The following is a 12837-nucleotide window of genomic DNA, read 5'->3' on the forward strand; positions in this document are numbered from 1 at the left end:
AATTAAGTATATGAAAATGAGTTCTAGGTCCATTTTTTCGAGCTAACCCCTCTGAACATTATTTTAATGCCCAAACAAATTAAACATGGACAAAATTGAAAGGAAAAAAAATGAAAATGAAAAATAATAATTATATCATTCGAATTCTAAAATTTCAACATGCAAATTAACTCCTCACATAAAACACATAGTTTTTATGCCTCTCAAAACACAAACTTTCAAAAGTTTTTGCCCTCGCATGTCTCGAGTCAAACTGTTCATTTTAAAACGTCAAAATACCCAAGTTCGTCAAATACAATAGAAAATCATGTTCGAAATCAGTAATCACTAATCAGTATAACAAACTTCATGGAAAGGATTCAGAAATTTCTCCAAAGAAATTGCAGATCTGGGGAAATAATCACGAGAGAAAATATCGACAATTAAAAAATTTCGTCCACTGACATAAATATGAAAATCTGAGGTACCTATTTCGGAACTACCCTGGAGGATGATTTCTGCAGGAAGGAGAGCTTATAGGTGCGCCAGGTCGAACCAATTTCGTAGACGAGACATCATACGAGTAAAATGGATGATTACCTTGATAAGAAATACCATAAATTGGCGCAGGGGCAGGAACCCGGCGCGAGGGGAAGAGACGTATAGAGCATATAGACGAAATAAAAAATATTTAAATTAAACGTTAGGTGCTCGTGTTCGAACGCAATGTTGCAATTATTACTATACGAGATCCGACGTCTATGAATTGGTTCATTATTTAAAATTCGATTACATTGTCATAATTCGACGATATTCAAACTATTACCGCCGGCTTCAAGGTTTATGAACGGCCTCGGGCAAATATGACGTCACGTGTCGGTGTCGCCTACAACACTAGTGAAAAAAATCAGGCTAGAGCACTGCGAAGTCATCACAAACACAGCCAGTAACCCTTTTTCCCAAAACCATACATGTGCGGAGAAAAAAATGGTGAAAAAAATTTCTCAATAGTGGAAAAAACTAACACACTTCCGTCGAAAGTTATCTGCTAATTTATAGGTTCGACGTTGAAGTACGAAAAAACCGCTATAAAGTGAATGGAAACACCTAGGTCCTTGGATTGTGCAGATGTACATGTCACGATATGGTATATGCTGCGTTTTGTGTGTGTACGTTACTTTCAAAAAAACTCGATGCGTGACCTTTCGTTATAATTTATTTAGAGTTGTGAGGGTTTTCGAAAATTTTTCCAATTTTTATGAGTCACATGAACCGAACGCAGTGCTATTTTTCTATCTGTTTGCTTGAGCTTGAAAAATGCTGATAACGCCATCCCGAGTCTCGTCTGTTGTCCTATTTAAATAGGTAGAGGATTTTAATCGATGACGATTGTACCTACACCGACACCGATGCGAATAAATATTCGAAGAAAATTTTCAACTCGAACCGCCGATAGATAATAGATTCATGTCAAGGTTATGTTAATTTCGGAAATTTCTTCTCGTTTTGTTTATTTTATTTTTAGAAGTTTTAAGATAATATTTGTTTATTACTAATAAGATGAAAAAAATCGATTTTTTTTCGTCTATTGAGAGTCATAAAAATGTATTTCCCTATAATATGGTTTATTTCCTGAATGATTTTTATCACAGATGCGATTGCAACGAGGCCAATTTCCTGGAAATTCCAGCTCAACTTTCGAGTAAATTTACATAGGTCTACATTCGTGACGTATTGGAATGCGAAAACGAAGATTAAGTCGAAGATCATTGCCCACATTACAACAAAAACAATAAAAGTAATGTTCAAAGTTGAATAATTACAATGAGCACTTTAACCTTGGCTTAAGCGTACCTATTGCAAATCACTCATAACTATTTCCATATGAATAAATTTTCACGCTCATTTAAAATAGCTATCCAATTCGGAAAAAAAACGCAGGTAAATTTTTAAATACTCGTGGAAGTAACGAAATGGCACAAAATTTGAATGAAATTAGGTACCTACGCGTTTTGTATAAATATTATGGCAAATTGGCCGAAAATTTTTGAGGCCGTTTGCCTCCATCTTGCGAAATGGTATGAATAATCATTGCTTTTCAAAGTGAAAGATTCCAATACTCGTAGTTAATTATGAAGAGTTCAACAATGGGAGTCTGCTGCAAAAAAACTTTAGGGAAACTTGAAAGATATCAACAATATTGAAAAAGGGGGAGGGGTGAAAGGTGAAGTGGCATCTCACCCGTTTCTGTTATTAAATCTCATCGATCATCGAAACTTCATTTTCAAAAATTAATACAATTTTTCAGCCAATTTAAAACATCTGCAGGATGTCAGATGTGTGGCCAATTTCCAACGATTCTCTTAATTCAATTTTTAAACTAGACAGCTGCGCCAAGCGCAGCTGTAACAGTGTGCGTAGCTTCTTTAGTTTGGAAAGCGCAACGCAATTTTGGAAAAGAAGCATAACAAAATTTCAAAAAAAGGCGCAACTTCGAAAAAAGCACAATGCGACTTCAAAATAATAAGCACAATGCGATTTAGAAAAAAATCACAACGCAAATTTCAAAAATAGAACAAGATTCCGAAAAAAATCAAAATATGATTTTGAAAAAAAAGCATAACGCAACTTTTTAAAAAAAAGATTGGAATTTTGAAAGCAGAACGCAATCATGATTTTAAAAAAAATCACAATATGATTATGAAAAAAAAGCACATCACGATTTTCAAAAAAAGCACAATGCAACTTTGAAAAAAAGCGATTGGGATTTTGAAAGCAGAACGCAATCATGATTTTAAAAAAAACGCACAACGTGATTTCGAGAAAAAAAGCACAATACGATTTTCAAAAAAAGAAAGCACAAAGCAACTTTGGAAAAAAGCAATTGGGATTTTGAAAGCAGAACGCAATGATGATTTTAAAAAAAGCACAACGCGATTTTGAAAAAAGGCACAACGCGAATTTTAGTTTAAAAAAAGCACAACGCGATTTCGAAAAAAAAGCACAACACAATTTTGAAAAAAAAGCACAACGCAATTTTGAAAAAAAGCACAGTGCGAACTTTGAAAAATGATCAACGCGAATTCTCAAAAAAGCACAAGGCCAACTTTGAAAAAAAGCACCATGCGCTTTGGAAAAAAAAGCACAACGCAAATGTTGAAAAAAAAACAGAACGCGAAATTCAAAAAAAAAGCACAACGCGATTTTGAACGCGATTTTGAAAAAAAAGCACCACGCAATTTTGAAAAAAAAGCACAACACAATTTCGGAAAAAAGCACAACCCGATTTTGAAAAAAAAGCGAACTTTGAAAAAAATCACAACGCAATTTCAAAAAAAAGCACAACGCGATTTTGAAAAAAAAGCACAACACGATTTTGAAAAAAAAGGCACAACGCGAATTTTAGTGAAAAAAAAAGCACAACACGATTTTGAAAAAAAAGCACAATGCAAACTTTGAAAAAAAGCTCAACGTGAATTCTGAAAAAAGCACAAGGCCAACTTTGAAAAAAAAGCACAATGCGGATTTTGGAAAAAAACACCGCGATTTCGAAAAAAAGCACAACGCTATTTCAGAAAAAAAAGCACAATGCAAACGTCGAAAAAAAGCACAACGCAAACTTCAAAAAAAAAAGCACAACGAGATTTTGAACGCAATTTTGAAAAAAAAACACCACACAATTTTGAAAAAAAAAGTACAATACAATTTCAGAAAAAAAGCACAATGTGAACGTTGAAAAAAACACAATGCGATTTCAAAAAAAACCCGATTTTCATTTTAAAAAGCACAACGCGAACTTTGAAAAAAAGCACAAAGCAAATTTTGGAAAAAAAGCACAGCGCAATTTTGAAAAAAAAACGCACAACGCGATTTTGAAAAAAAAGCACAACGCGATTTCAAAAAAAAGCACCACGCAATTTCAGAAAAAGAAGCACAACCCGATTTTTAAAAAAAAGCACGACGAGAACTTCAAAAAAAAAGAACACAACGCGAATTTTAGGAAAAAAAGCACAGCGCAAATTTTAGAAAAAAAGCACAACGCGATTAAAAAAAAAAAAAAGCACAACGCGAATTTTGAAAAAAAGCACAACGTGATTTTTTAAAAAAAGCGCAACGCGAACTTTGAAAAAAAAAGCACAACACGAACTTCAAAAATCAAGGCACAACAAAATTTTGAAAAAAAGCACCACACCATTTTGGAAAAAAAGCATAATGCAATTTTGAAAAAAAAACACGAGATTTAAAAAAAAAGCACAACGCGATTTTGAAAAAAAAGCACAACGTGAACTTCAAAAAGAATCACAACGCAATTTCGAAAAAAAGCACCACACAATTTCGAAAAAAAGCACAACGCGATTTTGAAAAAAAAGCACAACGCGAACTTCAAAAAAAAGCACCAAGCAATTTCAGAAAAAGAAGCACAACCCAATTTTTAAAAAAAAGCACGACGAGATTTAAAAAAAAAGCACAACGCGATTTTAAAAAAAAGCACAACGCGAATTTTGAAAAAAAAGCACAACGTGATTTTTAAAAAAAAGCGCAACGCGATTTTTAAAAAAAAGCGCAACGCGATTTTTAAAAAAAAGCGCAACGCGAACTTTGAAAAAAAAGCACAACGCGAACTTCAAAAATCAAGGCACAACAAAATTTTGAAAAAAAGCACCACACCATTTTGGAAAAAAAGCATAACGCAATTTTGAAAAAAAACACAACTAGATTTAAAAAAAAGCACGACGAGATTTAAAAAAAAAGCACAACGCGATTTTTAAAAAAAGCACAACGCGAATTTTGAAAAAAAAGCACAACGTGATTTTTAAAAAAAAGCGCAACGCGAACTTTGAAAAAAAAGCACAACGCGAACTTCAAAAATCAAGGCACAACAAAATTTTGAAAAAAAGCACCACACCATTTTGGAAAAAAAGCATAACGCGATTTTGAAAAAAAACACGAGATTTAAAAAAAAAGCACAACGCGATTTTGAAAAAAAAGCACAACGTGAACTTCAAAAAGAATCACAACGCAATTTCGAAAAAAAAGCACAACGCGATTTTGAAAAAAAAGCACAACGCGAACTTCAAAATAAAAAAACAACGCGAATTTTAGAAAAAAAGCACAACGCGTTTTCGAAAAAAAGCACCACGCAATTTCAGAAAAAGAAGCACAACGCGAACTTTGAAAAAAAACACAATGCAAATTTTAGGAATTGAAAAGCACTAGATTTCGAAAAAAAAGCACAACACAATTTTTAAAAAAAAGCACAACGCAATTTTAAAAAAGAAGCGCAACGTGAACTTTGAAAAAAAAGCACAATGTGATTTTTAAAAAAAAACAACTCGATTTTGAAAAAAAAGCACAACGCGATTTTAAAAAAGAAGCGCAACGCGAACTTTGAAAAAAAAGCACAACATGATTTTTAAAAAAAAACTCGATTTTGAAAAAAAAGCACAACGCAATTTCAAAAAAAAAGCACAACACGATTTTGAAAAAAAAAGCACAACGCGATTCCGAATACACTATGCTATGCTATTCTGAAAGCTCCGGAGCACAACGCGATATATCAGGAAAGCATAAGCACTGCAGTACTGAGAGATTGAGAGAACCTCTTGGGAGCACAGCAAAATCACAAATGACTGGAGGTTTTGATTCTGAAAGGGTAACCACCTGCTTTCAGCATCTACGTGTGTAAATGAAACACCTGCAGGTGTTTCACAAATGACTGGTGGGTTTTCATTCCGAAAGGGTAACCACCTGCTTTCGGCATCTAGTCTAAAATTGAACAATGGGAAAGATAACACTGTAGATAAGAATATTTTAGGACCCCTGCAGTGTTACATTTTAAAACCGATGTCGGCTTCCCTTTTGATACCTTTCTCATTGTTCAATTTTGAAAATTTAAAGTCGGCTTCGCTTTTGTCGGCTTCCCTTTTGATATGGCCCTTTTCCCTTTTTTATTCTTTTTTTGGTACAAATTTTCGTAATTAATTGCAATTACTCAAGAAGCTAATTGAGTAATTGCAATTATAATTACGACATTCCCTCCCTCAAGTTATGCCTCACCTACCTACGAAAGATTCAAAAAAATCGGCCCATTCCTCTAAGAGAACATTCGAGCCAAAGAATTTTTCAACTTTCGGAACGAAACCAATAGTGTGCTACGCACACTAAAAACTTGGTATATTTTAGCTAAATTTTGGTCATTGTATTCGATCAACTCAGAAATTTTGAAATTGAAATAAAAAATGCAGAAATGAGCAAACTGATCTGTTTTGAATGAGATGGAATTAATTTTCTCCAAAACTAAATTTCACAGAGTGCTCACTTGTCCAGTGTTCACTCTTTGAAGAAACGATTTTTCCTGAATTCTTCCAGTTTTCCAGACCAATTTCATCAATTCCCAGATCCTTCAAATATGTATTAGCAACGCTAAAATCAAGGGGGGGGGATATCAAATTTTTCAAACTTGACGAGTGGAAATTGATGAACAGATGAATATCAATCAATCTACTGAACTTTTTTGCACACAATTTCAAGTATGAAGCTACACGCTATCAAACAGTTCAAATTCACTTAATTTGCTCAAATTCTATCTGGTGCATACTGAAATGAGTAAACAATACGAATTTTGAAAATTTGAGCAAAATGCCATCGAAAATTAGTGTTCTTATCGAAACATTAGTTTTTTATAAAACAAATTTTCAATGGTGGAAAAAAGTTATAAAGTTGAAAAGAAATCATAATGTGGTATCGAATTTCAAAGTTAATAAATCAGGAAGGGTGACAAACCCAAATCTCAGTTTTTTCATGTCCGGAGGGGGGGGGGCGCAAGGTGCTGCATAAATTATATCACCTCAAAGCGACGAAACCACCCCACGTTCTTTCAAAAATGACTCATTAAGTTCAGCTTCTTGCACAGCTAGAACACTCAACATTTTTCTGGGTAATCTGCCATTCAAAGTTAATTTCCCCCAACCCATTAGTATTTTCGTCAAAATTCAGAATTGGTTTTTTTACTCCACCTTAAGGCGTATATCGCACAACCAAAGTAATAAGGCACGAAAAAATCATCAAATTCGTTTTTGCCATTTTCCTTCTCTGCTCTATCATCATTTACCCTAATTTTTCGAAACTCAGAAAAAAAATTACTACACAGTGAAAAAAAAGAATATTCTCCGACGCTTGTGTCCTTGAACTTGATAATTATAAACTGATTCATTACCCTAAAAATTAATCTAAAAAAGGATGCTAGGGATTGGAGGTGTCGTGTCGTAAGATCAAAATTCATTTTTCGATAATACTACGTGACACTTTTTAGACATTTTTGTCAAAAAGTGAGACTTTTTTGCAACTTTTCAGTAAATTGATTTTCAAGAAAAATGTTTTTGATAATACATTTAAAAAAAGGCAAGAGTTTTAGGCAATTTTTGACAGCTGAGCGAGATTCTTGGGCAATTTTTGGAGAAAAAGCAAGACACTCGAAATTTTTTGCAAACAAACGACAGTCGAATTTTGGATTGAACTCGAGACTTTTTGCTATTTTATGGCAGAAAGCGAGAATTCTACAATTTCAGCTAAATGTAGAGCTTTGAAATCGTAAAGTTGAAACAGCAGAGTGACCAGTTAGAGGAGAATAAAAAAGTGAATGCTTTCGAAAATTATTCACTGTTGATGTAACCAACATTTTTTTCTTTTTCTAATTCAAAAAGCAGAGTCAAGATTTGAAAAAAATTGATTTTTGAACATTTTCTTCAAAAAAAGTAACTCTAGCGACTGAAAATGACGAAAATGTAGCCAAACTTGACAAATCATAACTCAAAATGTTTCTTGCAGAATTCAATATCAGAGCAACAATAACAAAGCAAAGCGTTGAATAAAAACGAAAACATCTTCGAACAGTAGATACACATTTTGAAATTTCAAAACCATGTTATTGTTTGATCACTCAATTTAGCGATAAAAGACGATTGAAATTTTTTTTAAATCTTCGATAGTATTCCAAAAAGCCAATTTTTTCGAGACACGACTTCATCACTCCGGATATACGATCCGATTGAAAAAAAAATCTACAGGTAAAACCGATTCCACGATTAGGTACAAGTGAGGGGGCGACGAAAGACGGCGAGCGGAGTACAGAGACGATGGTTTGACCTCGCGATGTGATCTCCAAGTCCACACAACAACAACAAATGTACGGAAGGAAAACAACGTTTGGAATTAAAAGACATAATCGGAAATGATCGGTGCAATGTCGCGAGGACCCTGACATTAGTAAAGTCTGGTTTCCGAAATGTTGCGCACGCGCGCAACTTTTATCTCACCGGCAACAACGAGTAAATAGTGTGAAAAAAAAACCGCGCGTACGTAGGGCTCGCGAACGGCTGCGGTGGCGGCAGAATGCTACGGCGTAACCCTGACATAATCGTTTATATAAGTTGTTCCCCCCGTACCCGAGACATTTTAGTCTGCTCAACTTTGGAGGCAAGTGTACTGTGGTTCCCACACAGTCTGCTGCATTCCGCTCGCCACTAAACAACAGTGAAAGTGCGCGTTTGCGCGATGTTTTTACTCATTTAACCGGCTCGACGAACGATTTCTGTTTATCTATTAATTTATTTATTTAATTTCGTATCGTAAGTTTGCGCGGTTTTATTTATTACCCGAATTTTTTTGTTAGTATTTTCGTAGAAATTTTGTGGAATTTCGTCGTCGTTCTCGTTCGTATACCTATCTTTATAGTATCTAGTGATTTTCGTGCGTGTGTGTGTGTGTGTGCCTGTGTCCGTTATTCGTCCGTTGATACAGTTGAAAATATCGCAAAATGTCGGATGTTACCAGCTCAAACGAGGAAACGGCGGCGATCGTGGTGCCAGCCCCAGCCCCAGTGACCTTAGACGAAGCTGTCAAGAAAACCGAATCTGGCGACTTGATCATCACGAAATCGGCCAAAATGATGGAAAATCGCGCCAGTATATCGTCGGTTGATAGTAGTATTTCGTTATCTTACGACGCTGTTCCTTTTACGCCGCGTAGTTCGCTCACCATCAGCACAGACGATGAGTCGAAGATAGCGACTCGTTTCGGTAGCCATACGGATTCGTCTTCGGACGCGGCTGCCTCCGGTAACGAGTCGAAGAAGATAAAAACCAACAGCGCAGGCGACAGTAGTAACGACGAAGAACCTTTCGAGCCACCCGATGAAGAGCTCACCAAACGAATCGTCGATCAAGTAGAATATTATTTTTCTGACGAGAATATCGTAAAGGATGCTTTCCTTCTCAAACACGTTCGTCGCAACAAAGAGGGCTACGTTTCGCTCAAGCTGATCGCCAGTTTCAAACGAGTCAAGCACATAGCTCGAGATTGGCGCGTCGTTCGCGTGGCTTTGGACAAATCCACCAAGCTGGAGATCAACGAAGCCGGCACCAAGCTCCGGCGAAAGGATCCGCTGCCTTTGTACGACCAAACGACGCCTTCGCGAACCGTGGTCGCAATCGATATACCGCCGGAGAAGGCAACCATCGAATGCATAGCCGAATTATTCCGTCCTTGCGGCGAAATAGCTCTCGTACGCATCCTGCGGCCAGGTAATCCGATCCCAGCCGATGTACGTCCGTTCTGCAACAAGCATCCCGAAATGCACAACACCGTAAGCGCTTTGATCGAATTCGTACGCACCGAATCGGCTCACAATGCCATGAATCGCGACACCGAAAACGATCCGAATCGTATCCAGGTTCTCGAGCTAAACGCTCCTCCGTCCAAGAAGAAGGTCGCCGTCAAGACGAAATTCTCGAACCGCGTCTACGACCAAGACTACGCCACATCGTCCTGCGCCAGCGGCTCGGAAACCGACGAACGGTACAAACTGCATCACATGCAAAGACGCTGTTCATCTCCTCATTTGACCAATAAGCCCGGCGTCAATAACAACAACTCGGGCGAGCAGCTCTGGAGTCAACGTCGCTGGTCCAGAGATTCCGGTACAGACAGTCCGGCTTCCAGTTACTCGCGTTCTCGCTCCAATAGCGGAGTTTACTTCATACCGGAGCAGCGACGTCTCTCAACAGGCTGGGAATCCAGCTCGGATAGTTACAGCTCGTGCAGATCTCGTTCCAATAGCGGCGTCTCTATTCCGGAGATATTTCACATGCGTCGGTACTCGTTGCCTCGAAAAGAACCCAACTGCTGCTGTTGCGGGTTCCCGAAATGCGAATCTTCCAACGGAGGCGCCGGACGCAGGTACTCTGTGGGTCGAGGATCGGATGACGGATACCATCCGGCTCCGCTGTCGCGCTGCAATAGCGGCGAAAGTTCCGATGGACCTTATCGAAAGGAATCCATACCGGAGTATTATCCGTTGCACCGAAGCAACGGTTCGTTCGAGAGACGCTCGTCTTTCACGAAGTCCAACGGAGGAGATGGTCCTTGGTCGCGCAATAGCAGTATTTCTTCGGCTTCCGAGTCCGGCCGCAGGTTATCGGATTGCGACGGACGTGGCTTGGTCAGGCAACGCTCGTTTGGTAACAATATCGGTAATTTAGGCAATTCCGATGCCATCGTAAGATTACCTCGAGGTCCCGATGGAGGTCGCGGATTCCAAAGGGAACTAATCGAGTACGCTTTGCCAGAGTAATTTTATCCAATTCGATCCTGCAAACGAAGGAATCAACAACTTTTCAACCTAGGTAATTGGAAAAGTGTTTCTTTGTTTTCTGTGAGCTTATTTCCCCTTTAATTTAATGCAACTTTTCTAAACTTTGGAAATTTTAATTTTAAAATAAGCTCAACGAATCATTTCCAACCTTCGATTTAGAACTATTCACGAGTCGAGGAGTCCAAAAAAACCAGGACTTCAGCAGGATCTTTTTCTCGAAGGTAGGATGGTGGGAGGGGGGTCAATTTTTTCACGTCAATGGTTCGCTTTTTCAGTGTCTTTGGACATACCAAATTTTTTTCGGAGTGAAGGATACCAAAAATACCTTTACTATGAATACTTCGAAAATCATTTTTGAAAAATGCAATCATATTCTTTGAAAATCTCTCCAGAGAAAAGTAATGAAAATTTTCATACTTTTTCATTTGCTCAACAAAAAATTCTAAAAAATTTGCAAATTCTGAATTTAGATTTGTAAGTTTGCGAATGGAGAATTTCACAATGAAATTTTTTCAATATTTTACAAAAAGAGGGACAAGACAATAATTTGAAAATTCAAAGTCTGATTGAAAAAAAAAAAATTTCAAACAGGATAAGCAGGACTGTTAGACACCCTGCTTATTCGATTTTCGAAGTTGGGAAAAAAGGAAGGGGGGCTAATTCAAAGGCGGTATAGATCACTGACTGCATTTATAAACATTATTATTAATTTCATAAGTCGAATATTGCGAAGCAATTATTTATGTAGGTATTTACGACAATCGACGTCGTGTTATGACTTTTTCATATACCTAAATCAAAATGTGATATTGATTCAATTAAGTATAGGATGCCTATGATAATAATGTAGGTGCTAATTAGTTTTTACGTCTATGCAAATATTCTTGTTCTTATCTTCATTGCCGAAATAAAGGTAAAATCACACAAATAAAAGCCATGTGGCTAAAAAGTATTTAGGCATTTAAGAAATCCATTTTTAAAATCTTCATTTCTTTTTGAAGAAGAAAATTATTAAAATAAGTTTTATTACTTTTATTACCATTTTTTTGTGTTGTTTTACACGTTGCAACGTTGTAATTATCGTAAAAACGTACCAGTAACTTTACCAAGTCCTCTAATAAGGTAACTTTGTGAATGATGCGTTTATAATTTTATTCATCACACGTGTTTATTATTATTACGTTTAGCTACTCGTATTCTAAATGTTTCAAAATGTACATACATTTTTATTTATTTATTTATCAATTTTCGTTCTTCGATTGTATTTTTTTTTTTTTTTTTTTTGAGACGTCATGTGTCATATTATTTTTAATAATTTATTTAACAACATTTATTCATTATTATTTATATCGTAGCTGTGAAGTTTATTTCCTCCTCTGTTTCGTGTTTAATTTATTTTCGCAATTTTTTTCTTTTTTTTCTTTTTTTCTTCGAATGAATCGTGTGTAATAATTTATTTATTATTTATGCTAATTTATTCATCTGAATTATATTCATTTGGGATCATGAAACTGTTATTATTTTTTTAGATTTTAAAACGATGACAATTTTTCACCGTGAATTTTACCGCAGTCATTCAACTTCCAGACCCCTTCAACAGCGTTTAAATTCTGACTTCGCAAGCCTTAGATGTTTTTCATCAACTTTTAAAGCAGTTTTCTTTCTTTTTTTTCGAGTTATTTGAATTTTTAGGACAAAACGTCAGTTCAATTGACTTCGAAAGGACACATTTTGAAAAATTAGCACGTTTTATTCAAGTTAACAAAGTCAGCTTGGCCCCCCTTTCGTACTGAATAAATTGAAAAATCATCGTAGGTACTATATCTACCAAGTTCATTGATGACCAAATTCTCCCCCTTTCGTCTTTTCCACAAAAAATACATCAACTCGAAATCTGAAATACATATGTAATTCAGAACAATGAATCAATTGTAGATATGTCCCCATTATTACATGTCACTTTTAGAAAAAAAATCGTCTCATCGCTTTTCATTTTTTTGCTTTAAATTCCAGGAACAAAATTATAATGGTCTTAGCTTCTTGGTTTCTTCAAACTCCGAAGAAAATGATCCACACAACAATTTATTTTTTCAAGATTTCTTATTTTGCGATGAAATGAGGGAGCTGATGAAGAGGGGAGCTCATTTGAAGTATAAACAGCTCTGATAAAAAAGTGACATCTTAAAGGACACATGATACTTGGAGAG

The 12837-nt window shown here is 36.2% G+C and overlaps 1 protein-coding gene across 1 annotated transcript; it reads left to right on the forward strand.

The window, feature by feature from the left end:
• The first annotated feature begins 8294 nt into the window (after positions 1-8294).
• Positions 8295-11257, forward strand: LOC135841193 (uncharacterized). Its single transcript, XM_065358033.1, has one exon. It carries the CDS (start codon positions 8795-8797, stop codon positions 10607-10609), a length of 1815 nt encoding a protein of 604 aa, XP_065214105.1. The 5' UTR covers positions 8295-8794; the 3' UTR covers positions 10610-11257.
• The last annotated feature ends 1580 nt before the right edge of the window (positions 11258-12837 follow it).

Source organism: Planococcus citri, chromosome 3 (assembly GCF_950023065.1).
Source record: "Planococcus citri chromosome 3, ihPlaCitr1.1, whole genome shotgun sequence".
NCBI lineage: Eukaryota > Metazoa > Arthropoda > Insecta > Hemiptera > Pseudococcidae > Planococcus > Planococcus citri.